We start from the raw sequence: 27,722 nt of genomic DNA on the forward strand, positions 1-27,722 counted from the left end.
TCCCTCAGTGATATGCAGCAAATGACTGCTAGACTTACAGAATGTTAATATTGCGGCCATCAATAGAAGGATTTAACTCACAGGAACACTGAAACATCCATTGGATGGCAGAAAGATGTCGAGATACATGATGCCATCTAGCCTTTTCACTTTGTATTAGGAGAATAAAATACATGTTGGAAATGTTGAAAAATAGAATACTTTTCCCATTTACTGAATTATTATTGGTTGTTCTAGAAGTCTGTCTGCTATAGGCCTCATGGGAAACTGAATCATTCACCATTATTATGCTTGAAATTGTAGTCTTGACTTAAAATTACAATAAATAGGAGCTTTGACAGATGCAACATGATTAGCTACTTCATTCCCTAAGGAAAACCCACAACCAACTCCAAAATTACTTTAGTTGCACTATGAATTTTAAAGCTCTAATGTAGTTCATGTACAAGCTTGCTATTTCATATCTAGTTAAAGATATATGTAAAAAATTTGCTGGTCATATTTTAGAAATCTCTATATTAATACCAAAGACAGGAAATGTCTAGATTATTTTAGACTCTCTACTACTGCTTTGAACCCCTGGGTGAAAAAAAGCCTTTCTCATCTTCTTTATTTATCTACTGTCAGTAGTCTGATTGGATCGAGCAACTCTGACATGAAAGGCAGGAGACAGACTCACAAACTTGGCACTTCCAAGGTAAAAAAGCAGATTGTCAGCAACTACAGTCTTCACATTGACAATGATGGTGTTGTATGTTCCCTTCTTTATTTCTGGTCTGTATGTGCGAATACAATTGCCTCCAGAGGACACGGACACTTTGATCTTCAAAAAAAGCATAACAGAAAGAATTCAGTTCACTGCTTATTATTCCAGAATTAACCATAGATGCTTCCAAATAATTATAAGACTATTACACTTTTTTTTTCCTTCACATTTTTCTATTACCTGTACCAGGGAGTTACTTGGATATGCGAAGAAGGTAGAAATCAAATTTTATTTCTGGGATTGTTTAGTAAAGAGAAATAAAAATCCCTTTTTAGAACTCACTTTTAAAGGACAAACTGTGTAGATTAAAAATAGCTAGAAGGTATACTGGTTTAATGCTAGTAACAGTGGAATTCTAGCAGTACAGATAGTCTATAACTAGAAGATGCAGCTAGGAAAATAAGCAGCACTCCTGAAGGAATTACAGCATATTGCTGTTGGGTAGTCCTAATTATCTATTTTTCCCTTGTAATAGCTTTGATTGTGCCAATTTAAGACATCTTTTCACAATTATTTTTAAACTAACATTTATGTCTATCACTACTTTTACATTGTCACTAATGCAGTTGGCATTCATAAATAAGTTTTATTTCCACAGCTGAGTGACACATGCATTTGGATCCACGTATTGGTTTCCTCAGGCTCTGAGCACAGATAAAAACATTTTACTGTTTGCTTTCATAATGCCAGCACAAACATAATGACAGTACAATGGTGTTTCAATCCCAGCTAGACATGTTTAAGCATTAGAGAAAATGTACATAATGGTATCACCTTACTCTGATGGCAAACTCTGCTAAAAAGGAGATCCATTATAGGACCAAACTCCTAATTTCCTTATCTCAGAATGCTGAGCAGTTAAGTACTTCAAAGCCCTCAGACAGAAGATGAATGTAACAAAACATATCATTACTGTAGCCTGTCTTTCTGTTCTGTACAGATTTCATCACATATGTGCTGAAAACTTCTTTCACCAGTATCCCACTATTTATCCTATCACTTCTTTCCCAGTATCCTATTACTGTGTTGATTATTTTTTTAAACTATTTTTCAACCATTTTTGAGGAAGATTTCTCAAGTACCATCTACAAGATTCTTTTTCCTTTGCTATTTAAATCACAAGCTGAATAATCTCAGTATTAACCAGATGATCCTAGAGTTGACAATATTACTGGATCAAGGGGATGGATGCCAAATTCACTGACTGGACTAGAAATACATTCTTATGTTCAAGTCTTCAGTGCTGTTACTGGCAGAGAAGAATCAAAAATATGGCAAAAGCAGATATACCCAGCAATTTCAGCGAGTCTGCGATGGTGTCATTCTTGAGAAATGTAACTTCTATGAAATGAAATGAGGGGCTTAAATATCAGTGCTGAAGCAGAAAAATACATTTTTGTTTTCACAAAAAATCAATGATATTGTGACTCTTCTGTACTACCACCTACAATAGTTCTTAAAAATAACCTTTTGAGATCCATTCCTACAGATGTTATTCATTTAACAAGTGCATATTTTAAACGAGGAAAAAGACACAGAGTGAAAATCATCAGAATATTCTCTTATTTTCTGAGAAATTATACTCCATTATTTGCTCTCTTTATGCATGTTTTAAATTAGGAAAGATTCACACTGTAGGAAAGAAATAAAAAGTAGAAAATAAAATCCCATCAATACTCAAAAGGTAGCTTTTTTTTTTTTTGAGAAATGGGACTTACCGAATTGGCTTGCTTCCGAGCTTGGTTTATCAGCTCTTTTATCTGAGAAATGTTTTTCCCTAAGTTATCCTGGAGTTCTTTGATTGGCTTGATTTTATCTAGCAGGCGATCTGCTTCCTTTTCTAGGTTTTTAATACTGGAATCTGCATCAGCAACTTCATAAGAAAGAACAAGGCAGAGCTTTAGAGAATAGCGTCAGAGACTAATTATACATTGCAATAATAAAATCCAAGAAAATTCTGCATACACAATGCTCAGGAGATTGTATATGCAACTATGAGGTACACACAGGACAGGAAGATACCTGAACAGAATAAGGCAATTTCAGAATGTTTAGAATCAAGTTAAAGTAGCAATAGCAGCAAACACTGGTGTTAAAGCAGGATTTTGAAGATGTTACTACGCTTCAGGTCAGGATGATAGCTATGGAAGACATTTCCTGTAGCAAAATACATTTATGAATGAAATATTTGCTTTCTGCTTTAAAAAAAACCTCCAAATTTTGAAGAAAAATGCTGGATTAATGAAAACTGGTTGGTTTCCATAAGTAATTTCTGAAATTACTGGGTTAAAATTAACTTGAAATGAATTCTTGAACTGTAATGGGCACAAACACAAAAAGTTTTATTCTGGTCACAAACTTAATATTCTGTATGTGTACTGAAAGCAGATTTAAAAACAATGACAATAAACTACAAATTATTATCTTTTTTTTTCAGGTGAAGTAAATAATTTTACCACAATATTTTTGCCTCCTTTTTTTTTAAGTCTCAAATTCCTTTTTTGCCCCTCAACATACACCTAGTGAATATTACCCTCTCTTTGATAACTCATGAGCAGATCCATGGATTGCAACCCTTGGCTCACATAAAGGTGCAGGTTTTTGTGGATGACACTGAAAGGGACAAACATGCATTTACCAGAAAGATGCATATTACATGAAAATAATAGTAACAATAAGAGCAATCAAAATAATGCTTAGACAAAGCATTAAAAACTGCATATCTAATTTTTTGACCCAAATACTCATACCAAAACCTTCCAGATACTTCTTAAAGTTTCATGTGAGTTACTGAGTCACTTTATCTCAAAGTTTTCAGAAAGTAACTATTTAGCTATTTCAATGAATGAGAAACATAGAGGACCATGCAGAGGCTTTGGTGGTAAGCAGTGAGTAATTGTTTACTGGAAAATGCACACTATAAGCTGCAAGTAAGAAAAACATACGTACAGATTTCTGCAGGCAAGGTATGGAGACAAAGAAAAGAGAAAAAACAGAGGATAACATAAGAGAGAGAAAATAACATAAGAGTGTTTTGAAGATCTAAACAGAAATATAAAGTAAAGTAAGGGAGAGGATAAGTCTATAAATAACTTTTTACCTTTTAAATATTTCTTATCTATCAAAATGAGAATTCAGCACCTGAATTTTGACATAGAGAGGCTATGTCTACTTTTGCATTTAGTTAAGTGTGCCAACTGACTCACTTCATACATCTGGAATGGTTCGCCCTATATTACTTTAATCTCATTCTGTAATCTGAGTATCCTTTAACATTTGGAGAAAGACAGAAGTGTACTTCTGGAGAACATCTCACATTTCAGCTTTATCTGACATGAAACAGTTTGCAAGTGTTAAGACCACTCTTCCATGCAAACATAATAACAGTGACTGGGGACAAGGAACAGATTAAATTTTAAATTCTTACTCCTAATCTCAACTAAAGTGCTAATGTACACACAGGCTCAGAATACTTGAGCTGGGACAGGTGGCCTAGTCTCGATTCACCAGTGCCAAGAAATGACTGCTTTAAGACTGCTTCAAGACTGCTTCTCAGTTGTTTCCCACTACTCTGCAAGAGACTTTACAGATGTGCTGGTTCTACAACCTGCTGTAATCTAACCACACTATTTCAATCAACTACTTTTCATATTATCAACTCACATGCACCCAATGGGAATTGTACTGTCACACAGGTATCTCAGCTGATGAGCAATGGGGAACTTGCAATAGGCAGGCAGTGACAAAGAACCATTGGGATTAACTTCTTTCACTTGTACAGCAACATTGTTCAGCAACAATTGTCAGAGGATATTTGTCCACAGAATGAGAATAATAGCCTCCTAAACTCTATGGTTTTAGGTGCCCAGCTTCATCAAGCTGACAACAATCTGGGGAGCCCAGAATAGCTGAGAAATTAGCCCTTCAGTCATTTTCTAAAGGCACTCTAATTTTGTGTCTGTATACTCCTATATGAGAGATGCTCTAGGAATCTACCATAAAATGTATTGTAATATAGAATTCATTTTTATCCACCCTAACCAAAGTGAAAATGTTAAAGTAATTGTCACATTTGATGACAGAATTCATGGGGAAAAAAAAAAAAGAAAAAAAGCAGATAAAACCCCATTCCCAGAATCTTTTTTCTTTTTATATGTGTCTTCAGTATTCTACCAAAAATAGTAACATATATGAAAGAAGTCATGCATTTCTCCCAGGACTGATTATCTGATTGACTGAAGACAGATTTAGTGTGGGGTATTTTTCTTGAATCAGGCAGTGAATTGCCAGTCAGAATCTTTGATTAGTCATCTCCTAAATACTTTAAAAAGTAATCTGAGGAACAAATCTATCCATTACATGTGCATCCTGCTGACATTAGCTTTTCTTGCAACTACTAGCACTAGTCTTTAAGATTTAAAATTCTTTCCACAGAATTGTTAGCTTTCAAAGGGACCTCTGGTCCCTTTTCATATATAAGAAGCCCATAAAATAGAAGTGATAGAGAGTCCTTTTATCCTAGCATAATGTAGTAATGCTATGTAAGTGAAATTCTGGAGCGTCTCTGTTTCATTTTGAGATATGAAATGAAAAGCACAAACTGAAAAAAAATACCACCAAACAACCCGAAAAAGATCTTACTGTTCTTGACTGGATCCTTCACAACTGCATTGGTTTTGGCCACATCATCTGTAAGTTTACTGTAGTTTTTTCTCAAGCCCAGGAGATTCCGATTGAGGTCTTTAATCTGGGCCAGGACGTCATTTGCAGTATCGTTGGCTTGTCTTGCTTTGTCTTTGGCTGCCTGTATCTTTATGGCTGTATCTGTAGGTAGAAAATGATGATGAAAATGATTGCCCAGAGTGCAGAAGTAACTTTTTTGAGTAAAGATATATATCTGTGCTCCAAAAAACTCCACCTTTATTTCTGCAGTTTTGGCTCTGAAAACCCCTCAAATACAACAGCACCTCAGAAATACGACAGGAATCTTTAATAAACCATTATCATTTGTCAGTCCTGACAAGAGAAAGAAGAGAGAACCCTGATTGCCTTTTTTCATCATATCTAAGTAGTTCCTTTTGGGTCATTATTAGAGGTCATGCACCTTTCTGGCTGAGTGAAAGCTGGAGTTACTGTGTTACTTCCCTCTATTAGTCCCACAAATTATTTTCAGCCACACCTTAAATTATGCCATCCCTGTGCATGTTTGTTCTTGTCCCACATGAGCTCTGTCTATCTCATTCAGAATCTTTCTGCTTTTATCTGACTATTAGTATAGCAGGGACAGAAGAATTATTAGTTTAAGTTGCTCTCTGCTTTCGCAAATCCTTGAACAAGATATATGACAGGGTCATTTTCTCTCCCTCATTTGATCATTTTCCTGTTGGACAACTAATTTAATCCATTTTCCTATCTATGCCATTTATTTGCTCTGAATTTCATTCTTAACACTAATTTGCTTGTTTTTATGAGTGTCCTTGTGCCAGGAGTAAGCATCCTGTAATTCTAATCTGCCAAGAGTTTATTACATTACTAATGACTGCATAATTCATATTACTTTTACTTGTTCCATATTTAGTATTCTGTGTCCTAAGGTTAACAGGCCTTAGAGGTCCATTTTGGTTGACTGAGAGATCTATCTGTGCTCAAGACAAATAACCATGTCTCTTGACATGTATCTTGACGTGTATCTTGACCAAAACCCAAGAAATGGTACATGATGAGCATGAAATATTAAACCATTTATTTTGTGAGTGCTGATTTCAAGGATTATTAAATTTAATCCAAAACTTTTCAGTTAGCTGGAATCTTAAAGCCACAAAAATGTACAAGATGAATACTAAATTGTTTTTCATGCTAAGGAATTACTAGCAGTCTGAACCTTCTAGACCATCAGAAATCAGACAGAATACCTATTTTCTTCAGAGACTTTTCTTAAAGTGAAACTTCAGTTTATAAAGTGCTCCTTGAAAAAAAAAATCATAGCAAAATAGATTGTATTAAAACATTTAAATTTTAAAAACATTCATTTTATCTTTCACTATTCATTATAATGAAAGTGAGATGTAGTTCCCTGTCCCTTGCAATCACAATGCAATGTAGCTAACATCCCAGGACTTTAGGATTTTAATGAGTATTACATTTAAAAAAAAAGCCGATAAGAAATGACAAATATGCATATGTGAGACACTGAAATGTTGAAGGCTAATGGCTCAAGCAATGGTCCACTGTCAAAAGCAGCAGGTTGCTATGCTGAGGTCAGATAACTCCTAATCTAAGGAGAGGAGCAGAGTTTTTGGGGGTGTGGTGATGAAACCTCTGATTTGCATAAGAATAGCCCAGGTGTCTTACCCATCACCAGAGGATACCCAAAACAAAGCAACCTTTGTTTAACAAGGAGATTTTTTTTTTTTTTGAGCCAGATTAGGAAAAAGGTCAATAAGAAGCAAATCCTGTGGAGCTGGGCTGATGCTTTTTATCCCGTAATACCCTCCCTTACAGCACTGACTGGGGGCATGTATGGGGACATTCACACACAGGCCCGAAGGTGTTCATCCCTTCTGAGAAGATGTCACTGGCCCAGCTACATTGGTGGGAGTAACAGGAGCCATGTCTTAGAAGGGTCATAAACCACCAAAAACCCCAGACCCATTTCCGGGGCCTTCTGCCAGAGGACAGCACATGAGCCACAGTGTTGCATCAAACAGTGTAAAACCACCCTCCAGGGGAGGTACCTGGGACTTCCCATCTGAACCTGAAGATACCTTAACCCACTGAACTTTATGCTGTGTGGGGTTTCCCCCACCCTGGAGGGATCAGGACTGTGACCATCACTTTGACCAAGGGACATAAAAATTGCAACAACCAAGTCTTGTTGATGGATCCACATGTGGATCTTCTCCTCTCCTCTCCTCTCCTCTCCTCTCCTCTCCTCTCCTCTCCTCTCCTCTCCTCTCCTCTCCTCTCCTCTCCTCTCCTCTCCTCTCCTCTCCTCTCCTCTCCTCTCCTCTCCTCTCCTCTCCTCTCCTCTCCTCTCCTCTCCTCTCCTCTCCTCTCCTCTCCTCTCCTCTCCTCTCCTCTCCTCTCCTCTCCTCTCCTCTCCTCTCCTCTCCTCTCCTCTCCTCTCCTCTCCTCTCCTCTCCTCTCCTCTCCTCTTTATTCTTTTTTATTCTTTTTATATTGTCAGATTTCTATAGTTAATACCCAAAATGGCTACATGCCACCTTTCTACTGCAACCAATTTTTTCAAAAAATAACCCGCCGTATTTATAAGTATATATACATGTACATATACATCTATCTATCTATCTATCTATCTATCTATCTATCTATCTATCTATACTGGTCATTCAGTGTCATTTCACTCTAATCCACCCCAAGGGATCTATTAATAAGAACCTCAGTCACCCTTGCCTTCAGGGTGGGTCACAAGAGCACAGCACTTCAGAGTCCATTGAGGAAAACCTGTTCCAGTTCTAAGCAATTTACAGGCTAAAAAAGATGTACAACACCAAAGAGTGGCTGGAAATGTTGAAAGTGGGGTAGAAATGTAAGACAAAACCCAGCAAATTTCACCCTGCTTTTTCTGTAAAGTCAGTAAGATTTCTTCTTGAGTTAAATTACACTGGTGAAATTATAGTGTTTCATTAAAGATTAACTTCAAAAAGACTTTTCACATATAAACAGAAGACTATTTGTCTCGGAGTGTATAATAATTTCTGATATCATAATTATTTTCTTTGAGAAACCTTCTGCAAACTGCAGAAGCATGGTACCTTTTACCATCCCAAAATTCTAAGTGATACTATGTAAATATTTTCAATTCAATTTTCTCTCTCACATTGCTCATCTTTGTCTTATAACAGCCAGTGGTCAAAGTAGAACCGGTGTGACACAGGCAAAAATTGATGAGACAAATGTTAAGTGGTGGAAAAAGAAACAAAAGAGCATGACTGAGTCAAATGTTGCAACACTTTTCCAACTTACCATTAGGAATAGCTGACAGCTTTCCTAAGGTTTCATTCAAAGCTCTCAAGAGAATGGAATTCTTCTCATCAGCATCTTTCAGCTTGTTCTGTGTGCTGTCCAGATTATCATCCTTTTCTATAAAAAAATGCATATGATACAGACGCTTTAACTCTTTATTTTCACTATTCTTTCTTTGCACATAATTTAAAATGCATAACAACAAGCAATTAATTTTTCATTAAGATATCGAATTGGGTAAATAAGGAAGTCCAGCAGAACTTGTGGGGTTCACTGATCATATTCTCCAGTTTCTTTAAGTTCCCTACTTCCATAGTACCTAAGTGCTTGAGTTCCTTGAACTGTTGTTGTATATATTTAATACGAGCTTTTCAAAGGTGTGCAGAGGAAAGAATTTATGATGTTATGATTTAGGCAAATTCAGACAACGATCCACTGATAGGTTCAACAGCTGTGATGTTAGTCATAGTTTTGATTCCTAGATTAAGCTACTGCCTTTCTTCTTAAGGTGGTTGCTTGAGCTGAACAAGTTGAATGTGGTGTGAAAGAACCAAGACTCATTAGGCCTGCTTGCTCTTGCAATTAGAGTGGCCAGAGCCTAGTTCTCTTGGATTTTCTCAAAGATGTTGACGTAACATCCAAGGAAATATACAAGATCACTAATTGTCAATATGAGATGAATACAGTAACGACACGTTATGATGAAATAAACATTCTAAATTCTTCGGGAAAACATCCCGAAGAAACATAGGAAAAAACATTCAGAGTTAAGAATTGGTTTAAATCAAAGGACCAGTACAAATCAATGGCACAGGTATGTCATATTTAGTACCTCACAGTTGAAACCGATGTCTTCATTTACAAGCAAGTTCCTATTTTTCAGCATTTACTTTGAATAAAAATTATGCAGGGTCTTTTGAACCGTATCTAGCAGAGCAATGCAACAATCTCAAAACTGAGATCCCAGTAAAGCTTTATGGCTATTGAAACAGACATTATACCAAAATTCAGGAGTAAAGTTTGATACAAAAAAATGTCGTGAGTGCTTTAACTACTACTGTAGTGGGTCTTTTTCATTATTTCATCACCAAGCTTGATAGCCGGAAGAGAAGAATAATTTGTAGAAAAGAAGTTCAGGATGACAAGCTATGACTGTGACCTTCAGGTATGTGACAGGTTATTGAAAATAAACACCTATGTGGTTCACATTCCACAGATTCTAAAAAAAAGTATGGTTTCTTAAAATTAGATGTGCAAGAAGCAATTTGTAAGGAGAAATATCAAACAAAATTCATATTGCCTACAAGAAATTATTAATTAAATTTTCCAAGGCTATAGCAAGGCTGAAACAGCACATGGAATTTAAATGAGAACTAAACTTTTGTTGTTAGACCTTTTGAAATGTCATTGAGGAAGAAATCTGTTTGCTTTATTTAAATTAGAGCAACACACCGGACTGCAGGAGTGCCTGGAGATAAGCCTTCACTCCTGAAAAATGTTCTGCAGAATAACAGGACATTTGTGTGAACTGTGAGAGGCACAGTTAACACTAGAATAAAGTTTAGAAGAATTGCATATATTATATGATCACTCTTCTCCTTAAAAACAGCTTTATTTTTAAATGATAGGTTATGTCCCCACTGCTGAAGGAGGCTACTGGTAACATGGTATTTTTAAACCAGGATGAATTAATGAGATTCTGGTCGTTGCTTTGAGATTTTATCTGTTAAGTAATAATACCAAAAAAAACCTGCTTTAATTTCCAACATTTAATTCTGAAATATGGTCTGCCTGATAATTTCTTAGTGTTTCTAGTGGAATGTTAGTGTTTATAAAGTGTGTCAATATCTCTGAGAAGTTTGACTCATTTATAGTGGTGGTGTTCTAGCTTTGTAACATACTTTTAAAGAATCTCTTTTCTCCTCTCTACTCTGCTTATCCAGTGTGCTAATTATCCCCTGATTATATTTCTGAAGAATCACGTTGCCAGATTTCTGTTTTCAGCTTTGTAACCATAGCAGCAAACTGTTTTTTATGGAATTTAACAAGGTAAGTTTTCATAGAAATTCTGAAATTGAATATTGAGACTCTACCTGTTTAATATTTTTTATTTTAATTCCTCAAATACAGTTTTACTGTGGATGGGTTTTTTTTTAGTTACAATAATAAAGCCATAAGTAAGTGTTCCTAGCAAGGCTCTTACACAACGAGAAGTGGAGAGACATTATGTCCTGTGTCAGCTTTTCAAGGAAATTGTTTTCACAGAGATATTAAGTTTTATTTTGAAGCAACTTCTTATCTTGTAATCCAGATGGCATCTTCACTGAGCACTGGCCTAATCTCTTGCATAAATCACAAACGGAACTGACTTCATGTCAACTTTTCCACATCCTTTAATTATTAGCATTTATGAAAAAAGCTGTTGATTTGAAGGCCTAAGATCCTCCAGTTGAGTGCTGAAGTTTGTCAAAATACAGGCAGCTACAATCTAAGTTTTTCCAAACTACAGAGCCTATCTGACTTGGAAGAGGTTAGTAGGTCTGCACTGAAAGATGCCAGGCACTGTCAACTCTTATTAAAGTGTAGGTTGAGCAGTATCATGAGAAATTTATCTCAATCCTGTTTTCACTTAATCAGCTCTGCACAGAGATGGCACAAGATGCCAATAAATGCACTGTTTGTTGTTCAAATCAGCAAAACTATTCATGCATTACTGAAACTAAACCCTGAAAGAGTAAGCAGGAACCTGAAGGACTTTGCATGTATTGGCCTTTGCATTTGCTGGCTTGGTTAATGTGAACAAAGATTTTCAATTTCTGTTTATATTAAACAGAGCATTACAGGATAAAGCATGACCCCTTATTCCTCTGCATGAATGGAGTCAAATGGAAACAAACAATGCTGTACACATATATTTCATCTTAAGATGAACTCAGGAATTTAGCTACTTACTGTTTATACAGAGTCATTAACAAGAGACACACGGTTTTACAAGTCTCGGCAGATCACAGAAATACGTGACACTGGTTAATTGCTGATGATGTGCCACCATCATGGTGGAACAAACATATACAGGAACATAGTGGAAACAGGCATCTTTTGACAGTATGGATAAATGCAGTTTTTCCACATGAAACTGTCCAAGGAAACATCAATAAGGCTATGCTACCAAATTCATGTATCCCAAAACCAGAGTAAAGTTGGAAATCTACCAAGGAGCAACAAATGCATCTGTTTTTATTGACTGGAGACTGCAGAAATTAACTACTTTTACACACAGCCCTTTCTGTTATCTTTGTGTTACTTCTTCCAAATAGCATTCCTCCTTCCCACAGTCTCATCCTGTAAAGAGGAACATGGGTCACAAGCTGATTCTTTTTTTCCTAAACCAAGCAAGACTTAGAAACTGGTATTAGGAATAAACAGGAGAAAGAAATGTAACTAGAGAAATGCAGCTAATTAAGTTTAACTTTTTAAAAGAGTAGCTTCAGCACTGACTGCCATAATCTGGTGAATGCAATATGCCAGGTCAGCACAAAGACAACGCAGAGGAGAATACACAAAGAAGGGATCTATCAGCTGGATATGCTGCCTATCAGCTGGAAAATGTTATAGTTAAAAATATTCATGTGTTGTCTGACAAGACACATCCCCCTCAAGCTGTCAATTCTTAAGCAAAAGAAATTACATTAGCAGAATTTCAGTAGCCACCTGACAGCCGTCTCTAGCTGAAGAGGAGTTAATGTATCTTATTTTCACTTTTCATTGATCATTAGCATTTATATACTGGTAGCCCAAATTTCAAAATTCCTTCATAGCCACAGTACTACATACAGATTTTGCTTCTCACACCAGGGTTATTCTTTCTAACTCCTAACCCCAGAGAGAGAGAAATTACTAAATCTCCATTTTAATAGCTTCTGTCACAAGCTCTGCTTTGTAAGGACTGTTTCAGCAGTCTTTGGTGGTAATATAAAACATTTTCATGATTAAAAGCCATTTTATAACTCAGGTAATTGGCCACAAATCAGGGGAATGTCATAATGTAGGAAGAAAACACTCCCATCTCTATCATGGCCCAGGCTGAATTTTTGGAGAGTATATTAGTTGAGTGGCTTATGGGTTTTCATTACTTAAACTAATGTTCTTCCTGTAGTGCAGACAGAGAAATTTTAAGCTAGTGATTAGTTCTGTCTACCAGATCTTTATAGAGTACCCATTAGCCATCCTGCACTTCCAGCTGAGACTCTGAAAGGGTGGCTTTATAAGGATTCTAAGGAAATATCTTTCTATTAGTTTGACACTGAACTCTCAATTTCTTTCATGGGAAAAATCAAGACATCCAGAAGGGATTATGTTCATAATACTAATAACATATGTTCTATGTTATTCACAATACTAATAATATCACCACTTTGGTGCAAAAGCAGAGTGGGGAATAGAAGTCTGTCATCGCATTTTTTTCTTACACATCTGCATTCTGGGCACAATGTAAACTGATCTCCATGGGTCTAGCTGTGGAGCATGGACATGTTTTATTAGATGTAAAAAGGCATACTGTTCAAGTTCAGAATGTTTGTCTTTATGAAGCACTTCAAGATGTTTTGGGAAGCATTAAAGAAAGTTCCATCTCATTACCCTTCACTTTGGGGCAAAAACATAGACAAAGATCTAATATGTGCATTTTAAGCATTGCTGCCTGCTTGCATTAAGTTTGTTTTATGAATCTTTAGGCTGTTTGGACATTTTCTTCTGAATTATGAAACCATTATCAACTTAAATTTTCACTGGTACAATGGGAAAAGAACTTTTTTTCAAAATTCTCAGCAGTAATGGTTGTAATATATCTTGTCTCAGGGTTAAATTGAACAGTTGTGTGGACATAAAGAATTCACATCCATCCTTGTAGAGACACCATTTTAATTTGTCCTTGAAAGCAGGGCACTGTGCTTTACTCCACTACACATGCCTGGGGGGCACAGAGAGCTGTGGACTCCACTCTGAGGTGCTGAGTCTGCTCACTAGAATGCTGTGGCAGGGGAGAGGCAGCACAGCCATTTTATCATCTCTTATACACCAGCTATGGCAAGCTACAGCACTTTGCATTCCAGAAAGAATCACTATTTTTTTCCCATTCATCCATGCTACTGAAATTGCACATTGGCCTCTTTCAATAGTCGTGTGATTTTCTATAACATATTTCCCGAAATATGTTCCTCCAGCCCTAAATCTGTACTGAATCTGGAAGTAGAGTTGCAATAAAGAAGACCCTAAATATACACCCAAGATTTACTAGTAACTCAGACACATTTCTTTCCCTCAATTCAGCTACAAGAAAATAGTCACGTTCTTCACTTTCAAACAGTGTATGACAATGAAATGCAATTAATGACCTTATGAAACATTATGCTTTATGACCTTATTAAACATTGTGTTTACTTGTTCTGCAGTTGGAAATCACAGAGCTGCCAAAACGAAATTAAAGTGCAGTAACAGCCAAAAGATGACTAAGGTGTATGGATCACCTCCTTTATGCTATATGTTCTTCTTAATGTATCTCACAGGAGGCAAAAGAGAATTTTGTATGCAAAAACATGGAAGACAGGGATCTATTATGAAAATCTGTCTTTATTCTAATAAGAAACAAATTTCTTACTAGTTTCTTAGTTTAACTAAGCTAGCAGGATGGGGAAGATTCATGCATCATCTCTGTGACAAATTTAAAACTCAGCCTTGAATATTTACTGTATGCAATTTTTCTTGCCCTTATTGTAGTTAGCAAGAGAAGACCTAAATTCCCTCCTCCTCAGCCCTCTTGTCCAAGAAAAGGAGAGAGGGGACAGGAATTACTGTATAATGCCTGGACACAAAACAGGAGAATCTTCTTCACTGATACACTGTCCAATTTCAAGTCACGTAATGAATTCTAATTTTTTCCTATATGGATTCTTCATACCAGAAGCATAACAGTCTCACAACATTTTTTTTCCCTCTATTTAGTGGGTCTGAATGCCATATACTGCACATACCTTTAACATCATTTTCTAACATCTTGGCTTCGTTAAGGACCCTGAAGCTTTTCTTAAGAGAGCCCTTGGCGCCATCCTTCAGTGATCCTTGAGGACCAGATGTCTGTAGACAGACAAAGACAAAGTGTCAAACAGACAGGAAAGTCTGAGGTCATAAAAGACATGTGATCATGATCTAAGTGAACAGTCATCTACATTTTATGTGCACATCAGTGGGCTCTGAATTACATCCCATAGCCATAGTATTAGTCAAAGGGAACAAAAAAAAATTCTAAAATTTTCTAAGAAATATTTTTTTAATGGAATGTCAGATCCTTTGGAATATGGAAGATTACTTCAATAAAGAGAGACAATACTTACAGTATTAAAGAAACAGAAACAGATTTGACTCTAAGAGCAAAACTGTCCAAAACCAACAAACAAAACATATTTATCCTTCTAGCTATGGACAGAACACCATGAAATACAGTATTTCTCTCTAACTGCAGCTACAGAAACTCTAGAGGCCAGACTGGATCTGATGACTCTAATAATGTCAACTGAAATTCATCTGTGGTTAAATTAAAGAATTGTAATTGCTAGGTGAGTAAAGAAATAAGAAATAGAGTTTTAAAAGAAGGGCAAACTGCAGTTAATCTGAAAGAATTTTATTACTAAGTAACCATGCTTCATCATATCATGCTACTTAAAGATTTCCTGAAAAACATCCATCTCTACCTTCAGTGCAGAGACTGATCAATAGATGGAATGATTTTTCTAAATTAGATTAGCGTTTTCAGTCAGTAGGAAATGCTCCAGGTTCTGAACCACTTACTGTTCAGTTTGTAAGACCGAACTCAAGTCACACATCATACTGAATTCATTTCTTTGAGAATACTCCTGACAGCCAGATAACATTCTATATTAGTCATGGGTCATAGCCTTCTAACTGGTATGTAATTAAGAAGCAGCTACTTTTCATTTTCCAGGGCAGATACATATACTCAAAAATTAACTGTGTGTCAATTAAATGACACAATTATTATTGTTATTCATTATTTTTATAATGAGCAAGCCCAGAAATGACATTTCACATATTGCTGAAGCTCTTGATGTTTTTCAACAACACTGTAAAAAAACATATAGTGAACTTGCTGTTTCTCTTTCCTTTAAAAATCTTAGTGAATGCTTTGGATACTTTCAAAATTCAGAAACAAGGTTTTTGTTATGGGATATCTCATGGTATATATGTTGCCATGTCACAGGGATATAGCTATTAAAGAATTCCTTGTATTTAGATGGGATGTAAATATAAGCTTTTATGTGATTTTAAAAACTAAGGCACACATCACTGCCATTTTCTAAGCTCACCTGAAATATTAAGCTGTGTACACATTCCTTTCAACAACAAAAACATACACATTCAAAAGATGAAAAAAAAAATAGTTTCTTATAAATTTTCTCTACTACATAATAACAAACAGCACTGGTAACAGAAGAATTTAAAAAAAAAAAAAAAAAAAAAACAGGAAAAAAAAAACCCAAACTACCCAGTGAAGCAAAAGACTGCTCCTGAAAGAAGAACGTTTGGCCAAATTTTGTGCCAGATGCACCTGTCAAATCAGATAATACTTTAAAATTTCTTTTCCTACTAGAAAGAGAATGCAGGGTATCTCTGTGGCCACAGACTTAAAAAATAAGGATTGTTGTTTTTATTATTATTATTATTATTATTATTATTATTACTGCATAACTAGGCATGGCTGACTGGCTGTTGAAGCAGCTTATAGTAAAGTTGGAAGGCCAGATTTACGATGCAATACCAAGTTGTTCATCAAATCAGGGACAGTAATTGGGCAAGTGCTGACAATTAGTCAGAAACAGATTTCAGCATAAAGTAACTACTAGAAGAGCCCTTTCAGAGAGAAATAAACTTGTACTTATTAAAAGCCTTATATTGTATTTTTTAAAAGCAATCTTGAAAATGAGGATTAATTAAGACATCTGATAGAAAATGTACTTTTTTACTAGTTTTTCATGTAGTTCATGAGATGTCAAGTTATGGAGCAGTCAGTAATTAAAACCCAAACATTTCATGTTTGTGTAAGGTGAGTCTGTATGATTGTGGCAAGACTGGGTCGTGGTGAACCACTTTAAAATTTAGCAGGATTTACAGCCAACAGACTTTGACATTGTTTTCTAAATTAGGACAAATGCTGTTAAAAAAAATAAAAAAGAAAAAGGAAAAAAAAGATTGGGATTCAAAATAAATTTGAAAATTGCAGGGTCTCTAGAATTTCATTTATTCTAATTCTTTCTCTTCCAAAATGTCAATAATCTGCAGATAGTACCTTCCTCTCCCTGTGCCTTTCTTCATGGCCCCTACCCTCCCCATGCAAAGCCTGTGCAGTTTGAATCTCTGTTTCATCTTCTGGCAGAAGTGTACCCAAACAGTGCTGTCTCAGTCATGGTTTAGAGGCATAAACGCACTGGGGTGGTGTTGAAGATCATGTGAACTTACACAGGTACAAGGTTTTAGCCTCAGTGCTAATTCAAATCAGTGAAAAATAGTTCTGCCTTGTTCTTAATTTTTTTTCTTTTCACATACACTTACATTGTGAAGTTTTCTCTTATGCGAGAGATAGGGCTACTATTTCTACCAGTCCTGAAGATGGATACCAAAAATTATTTGTACCTCAGGGCATCCTCACAAGGATGTTGAGGCAGCTTTATGTTAGGAAATCTAGACATCCAACAGAACTGCTGGGGTACCACCTAAAAAGAAAGTCAAAATCAAAGAAGAAAGCAGGACCCTAAACACTCAATGTGTCCCCTGTGCTTCCTACCATCCCCAGCCTGTAAGTCCTTTCTAAAAAGCCTAAGAATAAGCCACTTTTTAAATATATAGTGTACAACTATTATTCTGATCAATGAGATATGACCATAATATGTTAACCTAACTCCTATCAGTTACTACCTAAGTAATGAAATGCTGAAACTGACTGAATGTTAAAGATTTCTCATTTCTGATGAATTTATTTTGCTTTCAAAGGGGAGAGCAAATCCATCACAAAAACCTCAGGAGGAATTTTTCTGTCATATTTTTAATACATTTTTTCCAGTCATTTATCAGGCATCCTGTAATCACGATGGATTTTGAGCATCTTTTCATTCATGCTTTAACAACATTAGATTAATTTGAAAATTAAGTCATTTTCCCATTACAAACCAAAACCCCAAAAATCCTTGAGATATCACTAAGGTTCTTGTAAATAATTTGATCCAGTGATATACAGGATAGAACCTAAACCCAAAACTTGTCCCTACCGTCTCTGGTTCAAACACCACCTTGTTGCTATTGGGAAACCTTTGACCCTCTGCCCCAACATTAATCCTGGTGAATATGAAAGGTGAGGATCAGGGATGCTTAGTGAGCTACAGCACTTTTCTCCATTATCTGTTCAGAGCTGGAACTTGGAGTCTTTTACAGAAGACAGGCATCCACAACAGCTCTCATATAGAAGAAAACATGGCTCCATCTTTCAAAAGGAGGGGAAAGACATGATCTCCATCATGTCAAAGTGTTCCCAGAGCAACTTCTCAAAAAGTTGGCAACACAGTTTCTAGGGGCTTATGCTGCCTTCTAGGAGCAAATTCAGCAATGCTGCCTTCTAGGAGACTTTTTGAGCCATTGTGCTCCAGACAGCCCTGACTGAGGGTATCTTCCTGGTCTTGTGCTGAAGCTCAGCTCAAAGCTCCTTGGAACCTCCAGAAAGTGGGACCCTGATTTACCTGGTTACCAGTTAAACTCCTCACCTAGGCTGACCAAACATCCAACACTCTTTATATACAAACAAGGAAATAGAATAAAGAAGTGATGACTGTAGTTTACAACTGACATATTTTTAAAACTTGTCTCAAAACCCTGAAATGATAATTTAAAAAATAACAGCTAAATCTATTGCTCTGCAGCAATTTGATGGCAAGCCACTAATGACCTCTATATCAAGTCAATTACATTTAAAAGGCATCAGCTGCCTCCATCTTCTTCCTCATCAACTAGATACCCATTTCACATATACTGCTCATAAAAAAAACAAGCTCCTTCTAATGAATACATGCAAAGGAGATGCTGAAAACATCAGCTTAATATTTTAATCTCTTTCTTTGCTACTCACTTGCTTCTATTTACATCATATTGTCCATCTTGAACTCCATCACTTAAATTATCAATCCCCTTTCTCTCTATGCTATCATCATCCAGTGATATATACACTTTTGTCAAATTCTGTAATTGGTAGCTTTGTTTCTTTATTGCTCTATGTGTCCTTTTTTTCCCCTTTTCAATCCCTGAAACAGCTGCCTGTCTCACTCATTTCAAGTCATCAAAGGAGAAAAAGACAGCACATATTAAATCTTAATGAGAAGGAAAAAACAAAAGGGCCTGGCCCTTATTTACTTCTGTGGTGTAATTAGGCATTGTGTTGAAACAAAGAACTATTTAGGGAGAACTTGCACATACTAATATGTGAGGTGAATTTTTTTCATCAAGAGAGAAATACAGTAGTTAGTGTTATTTGAAAAAACACTGAAAATGTAAACAGCCTACAAATATTAAAAATTTTGTGCAGTGGCCAGTTCACTTTATCCCTCTGATGAATACAGAGCTTCACAGCATGTGATTGATTTTGCTATTCTAACAATCCATTTGACTGAAGTAGCTCTCTGTAAGCTACCTTTATTCATATACAAGTGCTGTAACTACAAGTTGTTTCTGCTCATCTACATGTTTCTATATCAAATATAAGTTCTGGCAATCTCATACTGTCAGTGCCTCACATTTCTGTATGCATGTGAAGTGCATGTCTGTTGGTCTCTGACCAACTCCCACAAATTAGCCATTAATTCCTTTGATATCTGACCTAAAAGATAATTTTATGTTAATGTTTTCTGCTCACAGTATATGCATCAAGGAGCCAAGATCCTCATTGTGACCCAGAGTGGAGAGCTGACCTTACTTTACAATCCTATTTTTAAAAGTTCTCTTCATTTTCTCTGGAAATTTACATGTGCTACCTCATAGTGAGAATAAGATTTCTCTGCAAAAAACTGGCAAAGGTCACAAAGTGAATAAAAGTTTCCACGCCCCTCCTACAATTCTCTGTTTCTAGAATTCTGGCCAGGTGCATGCAGTTCATCTGATGTGCAGAGAAGTATCTCCAAGCATTTTCAGGGAACTAAGTTGAAGAGTTAATTAAGGTACGGAGTTCTTTATATTTAATGAATGTATTACCCACATCTAAACTAGCACTATTGAATATCAAATGGCCTATACTCCTGACTCAAAGCTGTTGGCTTGAGCCATACCCAGGGACCAAAAGGTGGAAGACAGAAGGAGGAAGGATAGTAAATAAAACGGAGAGGAAAAGTAAGGATCATGAGTTAGGAATAAATAGGGACTGTCTGAAGGTACACATAGCTCTGACAGAGGCATAGCTTTCTGATCACAAAAACAAGAATGTTTCATGGCAAAGGTCTTCACATAAAGTTTTAAGATGGCAAATCACGGATCTGAGATCAGATGTAGCACATTCCACAAAAAATCTAAACTTTCTTCTCAATTTACTCTTTTTCCTTACCTCTTGCATAGCTTCATTTGCAAGAGCCTTGGCTTCCTTGGCAACTCTTTCAGCTTCATCTGTGTAATCCTTGATGTTAGTATAAGCATTGAAAGCACGTGTGGCATTGAAAGAGAGGTTTTTTGCTTCAGTAAGGATTCTGTTGGGATGAGGAAAGTAAACACACCATTAAACCTGCTGCCAGAGCTCAACAGAACAGAGTACCCTACATTTTGAAACACAACAGCCTGTATTTCTAAGGCTATTTCTAAGGTGTTCAGAGAGCAATGCTACATCTGAGATTTCAGGAGATCTGGCATCATGTGTTTAATGGAATTCGTATTTCATCTGGGCAGGAAGACATAAAGAACAATGTTTGCTAAAAGAGGAAGTTCTGTGAGATAAAAGTAGATCAGACACTGAGAAAAGATAGCACTGTGCTTAATGGTCTAATACAAGTAACATATTCATCATGTGGGTTTTTAGGCTATGTGCTGAGCCAGGCAACTTGAGGAAACCTGCACTGTATGAACATGAAGGATCATCACAGACAAGGTTTAAAGTAGAATCTCTGAAAAATTTATTTCTTGGTTTGGCTGTCAAACACAGAATTGCTTGTTTTGAAGGAGATCTCACAGTCTAAACCAAATCCTAAATGTTAATTTTGCTGACCAAAATGAAAAACATAGGCAGTAATGCTTCATATTGAATGTGATGTTCAATTTACATGAAATACTCCATTCTGATAACTATAAATAGATTAAATATAGTTAGTATTTGCTGGTGCAGAGACAGCATTCAGCTAGCTTCCTTCCTAGGGGAATTTCTAGTCAGCAGGCTGGGGAAATAACTTTTCTTGCACTCTTTCTGTACGATATATTAAAACATTTTCTACAAAGAATTGCTGTACCTACAGAATGAATTTGAAGACAACTATCTCAGTAGTCATTATGACCAATGCCTATGTTGATTTTACTGAATAAAGTGTAAATGGGCTAAAATCCCCACTTGAACTGGATAAGAATGGATCTGAACTTGGATTTTTGCCTCTCTGAGAAATTCTCTAGCCATGCAGGTGTATGGCAATATGAGAGAGACTGCTCCTGTTGGGCCTGTTCCAGCTTGTTTAAACTAGTCATTGAGACAGTGTGTGTGGAAGAAAGGAAAATTCATCCCAGTATGTTCTCTGGAGAACTAAGACAGCTGGGCACTGATCCTCGCATCAATTACTTACTGATTTCTACAAAATGCCACAGAAAAGACAAAGTAGACAGAAGGTGTAGTCCCTGGACTCAACATGAGGGAGAGAGATTCCCTTTAGATTACTGCAGAAATTGCATGACTGAGCTGCCTCTGCATCACCCTTGGAAAAGCGTATCCCTTTCCTCAACTATGGCTGGAGCTCATAGGCTACTCTGAGTTTCTGTGATGCTCTGTTAGACAAATGTGGAGCCCAGAACAGCTACTTAGCAAGTAGCTCAAGAACTGCTTAGAAACATGGTTCAAATCCTTTCTGGCTAGGAAAAACCTAAACTGAATTTGCCAAATATCAATGGTATTTACTCACGAGCAGGCAATTAGCCATAAGGGAGAAGCCTATGCTAATGCTTCCTTGTACACAGCAGAAATAACATTTTTTTTCCTAGGTTAAGTTCATGAATGGTTCCATGTTCTAACATTCAAAAGAACATCCTCATTGTCAATCAATATAGTATTTGAATCCTTAGAGGAAGACTGGAGAGGCAGGGCTCTCCCTTTATTTCTCCTGTAAGAAGAAACAGTAATCTATAGCAAATTCAGTATTGTCTGACAGACACTCAAGTGCCAGTTGTGAAGATAGATACACTTTTTAATTCCTCAAACTGATAGAGACTGTATATGGCTGTAAAGTATAACTATTTATTGTCAGTGCACGAAGTAAACAGCTTTATCCTGATTACACACCACCACGCTATTTCTTTGTCCTTTGAAGATATAGATCTATCTGACCACATCAGAAATTTTAACTTTGAACACTCTGCTTTTAGACATAATTTTTAATGTCCTTGATTCTGTGGAGTTTATTGTCTTTTTTGAGAAACTGAGGTTGATATCTGGATCAGACATAGGTATGCATGGTGCTGTTATGCCATCTAAAACACTACCCTCAGCTGCTTAAGGGCCAAGCTGTCACCTACATTAAGACAGAAGCACATACAAACACCCATAATAAGGTCTCTTTTGTATAGTTAAAAAGTTATATCTCAAAGCATGTCTTGCCAACATTTGACTAGGAGGCGCTATCTTTTTTGTTTACATTTTCTCTCTTAGTGCCTTCATGACAACCTTCCATGTATTCAGATATTTATGTGTGGTTGGGTGTGACACTAAAGGCACTCATTTTCAAATTAATTTTTACCCAGGAAACCACAGCTATCATTATTTTATACATACCTTAAAACATGTATTACACTAGGTATCTAGAGTACTGTAACTACACTGTAAATGAAGCCAGTAATTTTGCAAGTATCAGAGCTAATTTCTTGTCTTTTCCTCAAAATTACAGATGTTGGTAAGAAAAAAACTGTGTTAAGCATCTGCTCACAAGTCTTTGGGATATTCAAGTCTTCAGGTAAATCTAAAAGGTATAAGCCGCAAAAAAGTAGCATAATGTTGATGTTAAAAAAAAAAAATCATGCAGTGCTTCTATAAAACAATGAAACTCTGAAGCTATGCTGGGGACAGGTCCAACAGGCATAATATCCATGGTCTATTTCTGAGTATTACTATTGCAAATTACACTTAGTATTTATGGCTTGCTTTCTTAACTGCATAGAATGCAATAAAACAAAAGACATCCCTCTCTTTTTCCCCCAAAATTCCAAAAAGCCAACAAACCCTTGTTTTATCTTCTTTCCAGGAAACTATTTTCATGATGAGTTATATAGTACCATTCTTCTGAAAGAGCTGTGGTCAAATAAATGAAGGGCATTGCAATTCTCATATTTAGGACTGTTATAGTGGTAAACAGAAACTGAAGTTTCTGTTCTTGGGTTTAAGCATTTTGGTCCTACTTTCCTGGGAGAGTGTTTTGAAACTAGTAGAGGAATTACTGTCCATTACTAAGGGGGACTTCTGACAGTAAACAATTTAGCATCACAATAATAGTCTCCTACCAAAGTAGTCATCTTAAAAAGGAAAATACTACTTGTTTTTAACAAATGCACATGAAAACGTGTAGTGAGCTCTTTAAGAAGAATTTCTATTTTTTTCACAACATAGCAGTAAGCATATGATAAGTTAAGCTGTGTTATCAGTGCATCTGAGGGCACTGTTTGCTGTCCATGCAGCCTATAAGAATCACAAGATGTAGGAAACTGTTTACAAGAGATACATAAATTGACTAACTCAATAGCTGTATACTTGTACACATCACTGGTTATTTGTATACCCCCAGTCACAGATGTCAAAGAAGAAGAATGCCCTTCAAGTTCTGTGAAGCAATTTTGCAAACCTGCCTCATGATTTTAGCATTACCAGTGAATGTCTGCCTTACCCATCCAGCACTGCAGATGATTCATTCAGCTGGCCCGCATGGTTCTCAGCTTGCAACACCTTTTCTGGAAGCATCCTGTCACGAATTTCTTGTGATATGTCATCTATTTTATCTTTCAGCTGATCAGACATTGGCTGTATCTTATTTGCAACACCTTCTACATACTGAAAATGGCAAAAGAAAAGCCTTTAAATTTCTGATTGCAAGCATTCTGTAGCCTTATCTATATATAAGGGTGTTTCTTCTTTTCTTGTGGGCTATTATCTCAACTTACCCATGCATTAAAATTTCAGGGAACTAATACAGAAAGAATAACAGGAATGGCTAGACCAGAAAGCAGAGAGGAGATAAACAATATTCCAAGAGCTACTTGTCTCTCTTGAGCCTAGTAGAAGCTTTTCTTTTACAATTAAGGAATTGTACAGTTTAAAAGCTTATAAACTCTAATTTGGATTTGTTTCCTAAATGTAGATGCATGTAGAGCTATATGAAATTGTTGCTCTGTTCCACAGTGATTACTAATAAGTGGCAGAAGGATCCTTTGAGTGGTTACAATGTCCCTGTGCTTGTTAAAGCTTCTGAGTAAGAACCACGCTTTTTGAAGACTTGCCATTCCTGTTCCAAAAAGCTGCCTCACTGTGTCGTGTCTCCTTTTCCATTTCTCCAAAGAGCATTTTTCAATTTATTATGGCAAGCTGCAATGCGTGCTGGAAATTTCTTCAGAAACAATGAAGATACCTGGTTTTTTTTTTTTTTGTAGCTATGACACTGATCTCAAACTCTGTTGATGTAACTTTTAAGGTAGAATTTTAAAAAATATTATGCAAAATGAGAGTTCAATCTTCTCCCTGATCTGTCTAGACTTAAAATTGTGGCCACAGGCAACAAATTATTTCTGAAGTTTCCTTCTGATATACACACAGTTTTTGTGCAGATAAGTCTATACCTAGATTACAGAGTTGTAGTGAGATGGTGAATGGGTCTGCTGCATCTGTAATTCTCGAGATAAAGTTAGTACCACAATCAGAGTACCACATTTATACATGGCACAGTCCCTAAAACATTATGAGCTAGCTCACATGTAATCCAATGAATCACTTAAAACTCCAAATTATTAATTTTTATACACCAGACTAGCTTTTCTGCTATACAGCAATTGAAAAAAGAATTATCCCAAGTAAAATATTTCAATATTGATAAATACAATAAAAAATTAGGTGTTATTTTGCTTCCATAATGATGTTTTGTTGTACTAATTCTCTGGTAAGGATGATAAAATACTCACCTCTACAGCTATGCTAATGTCATTTGCAAGTTCATCAGCTTTATTAAGGACATCATTCCCTTCCTGAAGGGTCTTTTCAACATCTTGTCTGCCATCTTCTATAGCTTGCTTCCTTTTCTATAGGATGAGTTCACACAAAGAAAAAGAAAAGCTGTTTACCAGAACAGTTCAAATGCCAGCACCACAGTATAAGACTGCATTTTGTCACCATGCCACAATGCCTCTTCTGCAACTCTCGGAGCTCTCGGAGCTGAGAAAGTGACAACATTAAAGCACATGTAAGGTATCTTTCCTTTCTCCTCCTATTCCCAGCTGTGTATTGTCCTCCCACAGGGCAGGGTTTTTGTTGCTTTCTAACAGAGGTAATTTTCATTGGAAAATGAATCAGAAAGTTATAAATCCTAATCGTTAGCCAGATGTGTAAGTTCGTCATGTTGTAAATCACCTCTGACAATGAAGGAAAAATTTATAAAAATATTCTGCTGCTTTCCTAATTCCATCCATTGGTACTTCATCAACTGCTGATTGCAAAATAAAAGGTTTGGAGTAACCTACAGATTTCTGTTTTTTCAACTAGTAAAACTACTGCATATTGTGGGGTAAGGATGGACTTCTGAATAAGGAATTGACAATTTCCAGTGCAAGATTCATTGAGTATCACAGATTAGTTTGATAGGAGGTCATGGCAGCCTTGTGGGCAGGACTGCTGGAAAGGCACTCTGCTACAATGATGCAGAGAATATTTTTAAAACTGAAATAGCAGGTAATTTGTCCAACCTTTATCCATCCACCTTTGGGAAGAAAATGCACAGAACAGAGATCACCTAAATTTGTCAGATCACTGCATTTCCTTAATTCAAGCAAATGCAGAAATCTCTGCTGAGAAGGGAGGTCTCAGAACTCTAACCTCATATTGTACTTGAGGTGAAAGCTCACCGAGATACAGAGCTGAAACATTTGTCTTCATTAGGTTGACTCTGCTCTTTATGTCTTGGTTAAATGCTTGTTAATGTACAGTATAATATGCTCTTTAAGTCTCTGCAATTTAAATTAAATCACAAGCAGACCCCTTTTCTATGAGAGAGATCATTTATAACAGCTGTTAACTACCGAGGATAGAGTTTGATTTATTACTCTGTAATATCCACACACCCCCTTCAGTCTTCTTCCCAGGGGTTGGAGAGGGACATGAAAGTGTAAGTTTTCTAGAAGCAAATATACGACAGCAAAGATTTTAATGGAAATCCTATTTAAATATTGAGCACATGCTTTGAATTTTACATTACTATTTATACTGGGACGAATTTAATTTCCCACAGAATAATAAATCCAGTGCACCTTCCACAAAGCAGATGGTATTATTTCAATAAAGCTTTTAAAAGCCAGTGCACTTCCTCATTCTGAGGAACATGTTCTCTTTAAATTACATTAGATATGGATATATTTTTATCTTTTTTTTTTTTTTGCTTATATTTTTGTTTCAATATTTAATCATACAAAGGTTCCATCTTTATTCAGAATCAAAGTAATTGAGGATAAAACTTGTCAGCACTCACCTCCAGCATGGTCATATTTTTTTGGTTGATTGCAGATAAATGATTGGCCTCCCAAATTTTACTTGCAGCTTCTTTTAGCAGATCTTGAGCATCAGCAACTTTGCTGTGGTAGCTTGCTAGCTTGTCCCGGACCTCATTTTTGAGATCCTCATTTTTCTCACTGGGCTCGCCAAATAATTTCTTCACCTTGTCCAAAAGATCTTCTGCATTCCTGAAATACATTGCCACCTATGAAGACACTGAGTTGATATTCCCTACACCAAATAATCTGAATAGTCTCAATAATATACAAATGAAATAAAAAAAAATAAGTCTCAAAGAAAATTAAATTCAATTAAGTCTCAAAGTAATTTTCAAGATGACACATGTTTAATAAAGTGCAAGAATAGCTGTTTCTAAGCCCTTTCTTAAGAGAGGTTTTTAAATTTCACTAAGGTCCTATTTATGAAACAGAATATATTCAAATATTCTCCACTGAAGACAATTTTTTTAAAAAAAAATTTTTGTTAATTTCCACTCTTGAGATCTGATTGGCAAACTAAGGTTTTCTGAAACATTTCAACTTGTCTAAAAGATTTCCTTCACTCACATTGATGTGTCATATGACACAAAGTAGTTTCCTGCCTTGAACTGAGGAGGATTTGTAGATATGCCCAATTTCAAGCTGTCTTGAAGCAGACAACTGCTTTAGATTAGACAGTCAAAAATCATAAATGCTTTCTGGTGAAATAAAAAAAAAAAAAAAAAAAACAAACCTAGATCTTTGGATTTATGACTTCTAGTAGTCAAAAAATTTGCTTATCTAAAATACACTCTGGAATATTTTTAATGGATTTTGCTGACCCCAGTTTTAGGGGACTGGAGAACTGTCATCTGCCTGCCTCAAATCAGTTTCACCCAAGGCAAAACCACTGTGTTAATCCAATGATATGTCAAGGGCAAGGGGAAACAAAAAAGTGGCACTTCAG

General features: G+C 36.2%; 1 protein-coding gene across 1 annotated transcript in view; it reads right to left on the minus strand.

Annotated features, from left to right (window-relative positions):
- Nucleotides 1–27,722, minus strand: part of LAMA2 (laminin subunit alpha 2) — a 336,361-nt gene that overhangs the window by 40,896 nt on the left and 267,743 nt on the right. The window contains exons 37-45 of the mRNA XM_053973291.1: nt 26,755–26,965; nt 25,199–25,315; nt 23,914–24,077; nt 20,400–20,538; nt 14,782–14,884; nt 8,753–8,869; nt 5,408–5,590; nt 2,485–2,639; nt 680–823 (exon numbers count right to left, since the gene is read on the minus strand). Of these exons, the coding sequence (XP_053829266.1) occupies nt 680–823; nt 2,485–2,639; nt 5,408–5,590; nt 8,753–8,869; nt 14,782–14,884; nt 20,400–20,538; nt 23,914–24,077; nt 25,199–25,315; nt 26,755–26,965 (1,333 nt within the window). The remainder of the gene's footprint in view (nt 1–679; nt 824–2,484; nt 2,640–5,407; nt 5,591–8,752; nt 8,870–14,781; nt 14,885–20,399; nt 20,539–23,913; nt 24,078–25,198; nt 25,316–26,754; nt 26,966–27,722) is intronic.

Source organism: Vidua macroura, chromosome 3, assembly GCF_024509145.1.
Source record: "Vidua macroura isolate BioBank_ID:100142 chromosome 3, ASM2450914v1, whole genome shotgun sequence".
NCBI lineage: Eukaryota > Metazoa > Chordata > Aves > Passeriformes > Viduidae > Vidua > Vidua macroura.